The sequence below is a fragment of the Xiphophorus couchianus genome, chromosome 6 (genome assembly GCF_001444195.1).
Source record: "Xiphophorus couchianus chromosome 6, X_couchianus-1.0, whole genome shotgun sequence".
NCBI classification, from domain to species: Eukaryota; Metazoa; Chordata; class Actinopteri; order Cyprinodontiformes; family Poeciliidae; genus Xiphophorus; species Xiphophorus couchianus.
Window position 1 is genome coordinate 28,328,446 of NC_040233.1, and position 3,087 is coordinate 28,331,532.

The 3,087-nt window shown below is 42.4% G+C and overlaps 1 protein-coding gene across 1 annotated transcript in view; it reads left to right on the top strand.

Moving 5' to 3' along the window:
• proca (protein C (inactivator of coagulation factors Va and VIIIa), a) overlaps positions 1-3,087 on the top strand; it is a 7,405-nt gene continuing 4,318 nt past the window's right edge. The window contains exons 1-5 of the mRNA XM_028020254.1: positions 1-156; positions 437-520; positions 1,423-1,580; positions 2,511-2,535; positions 2,878-2,988. Of these exons, the coding sequence (XP_027876055.1) occupies positions 442-520; positions 1,423-1,580; positions 2,511-2,535; positions 2,878-2,988 (373 nt within the window). The 5' untranslated portion in view covers positions 1-156; positions 437-441. The remainder of the gene's footprint in view (positions 157-436; positions 521-1,422; positions 1,581-2,510; positions 2,536-2,877; positions 2,989-3,087) is intronic.

Here is a 3,087-nt window from a genome sequence, read left to right on the forward strand (position 1 = left end):
GGCTTCAGAGGTGAGTGGGTGGAGGTCAAAGGTGAGGCTGTGTGTTGACAGGCTGCGCTGCAGACTGTGGACTCTCTGTCAACACGGCTGGTCACTCATTAACGCAGCGGCGGCCGACTGGACCAGCGTCTCAGCTTCAGCGCTGCTTCTTCGTATGTAAGTATAAAACCTGGTTCTGCCTCTGGAAGCAGCCACTTCCTGCTTCCTGCTTCCTGCTTCCTGCGTCTTGGCCTGACGATGAGCTGATGGAGCTCAGATTCTGTGGACGGACCACAGGCCGAGTCGGTTCTGTCCAGAGAACTCTGAGCCTCCAGGCGACACAGATCAATATTCCGGTGGAGCTGCGAACGTTTCAGCGTTTTAAAAACCAGAATGATCGTCGCTCCGATCGTCTCAATCGTCTTCAAGTCACCCGACTTCTGTTTGGTGTCTGCAGGTCTGATGGAGGCCACGACTCGCTCCGTGTTCGGCCTGCTGCTCTGCGTCGCTCTGTGGTCGGCTGCAGCCCTCAGCCTGTCAGGTGGGATTATAAGATACTTTAAATACAAGGGAAACATCCAGAAGGAAAAACTTTCAGAGGAAAAACCTTTGGAGGAAAAACCTTTGGAGGAAAAACCTTTGGAGGAAAAACCTTTGGAGGAAAACTCCTCCTGTCTGACCTGAACTCAGGGTGAACCAGACATGTCCAACTGTCTGATGAAAATGTTCAGGGTTTCATTGTTTTTGAGGGAAATAATTAACATATTTGAGCTTATTGGTGCAATGCGTTGAATATGACAGAGCAGGTTCTGGTTCTGATCCGTTCAGAGACAGAACAGCTGCTGGTGGCTAAAAGATCTTAAAGTGCAAGAAAAACTTTACAGACAAAACGGCAAATAAATGTCCTTCATTTCGTCACCAGAGGATGAAAGAGAAAAATAAGTTTTCTGCTTTTTATTATTATGTTGGAAAGAAAACATTTATTTTATCTCAATATAATGTCATATCACTCCTCCTCCGGTGGAGGAGGAATGATGATGTGGGATTGTTTTCATTTAGTTTTTACACATCTGCATGTAGTAGCTGGAATACAGTCACATTATAAAAACATATAAAGACAAGTTTTCCTTTAAAAAATGAAGATTCATCTTCCAGCTGCGACCAAATGAAGCTCAACACCAGATTTAAGATCTGGTCCGATCCGGTCCGGTCCGGTCCGATCCGGTCCGGTCCGATCTGGTCCGGTCCGGTCCGGTCTGTTTCTGTTCAACAGAAATCCAGTTAAAACACCAGTTTTATAATGTGACTGTTAAAGTCTGATTAAACCCAAACAGTGAAATGATTAAACGGTGTGTTTTCTTTGTGTTGGGGTGTTGTGTGTGTGTGTGTGTGTGTTGTGTGTTTCGGGGTGTGTTGGGATGTGTGTGTGTGTTGTGTGTCCAGTGTTCTCCGACCCGCCCTCGGCCCACATGCTGCTCCGGTCCCGCCGGGCCAACAGCTTCCTGGAGGAGCTGAAGCCGCCCTCCAAGGAGCGCGAATGTGTGGAGGAGAAATGTGACTTTGAGGAGGCCAGAGAGATTTTCCAGACCCGGGAGGCGACAGTAAGTTATGAATCCACCGGATTCAGGTTTTACTGGGAAGATTTATGGTTTTCAAAACTTTAGATTCTCATCCCGTCATAATTTCCACCCAGGAATCAGAGGTTTCTCTCTGTTAAATACTTTAGAGTTTTGATGCTTTTCATCCTTCAGATCAAACCGTTTCAGAGGATTTATTGTCCTTAAGCAGCTGAAAATGAACGAATGAACCAAAGATTAAGCAACAAGAATCAAATATGAACATAATCTTTCTGCACACATTTTAAATTCATTATGGAGAATTTTAAAGGAAGAAACAAACACTTTAAGAAAAATCTCAATTCTGAATGGAAGAAAGAAAAATAAAGAGAGAAGGTAAAAAAAATGTTTTTATATCTGAACTCAGGTCAGACGTTCAGCAGAATCACGTTTCAAATTCTGATCTCAAAATAAACGCTGTTCCCATTAAACTACACAGTTTAATGTAGTTTAATGTAGTTTAAACTACACAGTTTAATGTAGTTTAATGTAGTTTAAACTACACAGTTTAATGTAGTTTAATGTAGTTTAAACTGCACAGTTTAATGTAGTTTAATGTAGTTTAAACTACACAGTTTAATGTAGTTTAATGTAGTTTAAACTACACAGTTTAATGTAGTTTAATGTAGTTTAAACTGCACAGTTTAATGTAGTTTAATGTAGTTTAATGTCGTTTAAACTACACAGTTTAATGTAGTTTAAACTGCACAGTTTAATGTAGTTTAATGTCGTTTAAACTACACAGTTTAATGTAGTTTAATGTCGTTTAAACTACACAGTTTATTGTAGTTTAAACTGCACAGTTTAATGGGAAACGCTGTAGTTGAACTACAGAGTTCAGCTCTGGCTGAAGGGCCGAACATTCGGCCATAAACCGTTTCAGATCTTATCTCTGATGTTGTGTTTGTTTTGCAGCTGGATTTCTGGACCGTGTACACCGGTGAGTCCCTTAAACACCGACAGCATTAAGAAAAAGATCCTGAAATTGTTAGCAGTTATATAAAAAAACCTGTGGATAAAAATAATAAACGCTGATGGAACATGTTTGTAGAGTTTTGCTTTCCTTCATGCTTTAATTTCTCAGAAAACTTCCAGCATCCCTGATGGAGAAACCAGCTGGTCTGACGTACGACTGTTATTGTAGATGAATTATTGAAAAACAGTAACTGACATAAACCCCAAACAGAAAAATGAACTTGTATGAAGCAGGAAGCAGGAAGCTGCAGTAAACTCGGTCCGGTCCGGTCCGGTCCGGTCCGGTTCGGTCCGGTCTGTGTTTCAGATGGGAACCAGTGTCAGTCCCATATGTGTGTCCATGGAGACTGCGTGGATCAGCACCAGGACTACAAGTGCCTCTGTTACCATGGATACGAGGGCAGATACTGCCAATACAGTGAGTCCGACTTTCAGCCTGCGGGTCAGAAATATGAACCTGATGAGGGTTCAGGCGGCTGGTATCAGTTTAGACCCGGTTTTAATGTGGAGATGATCA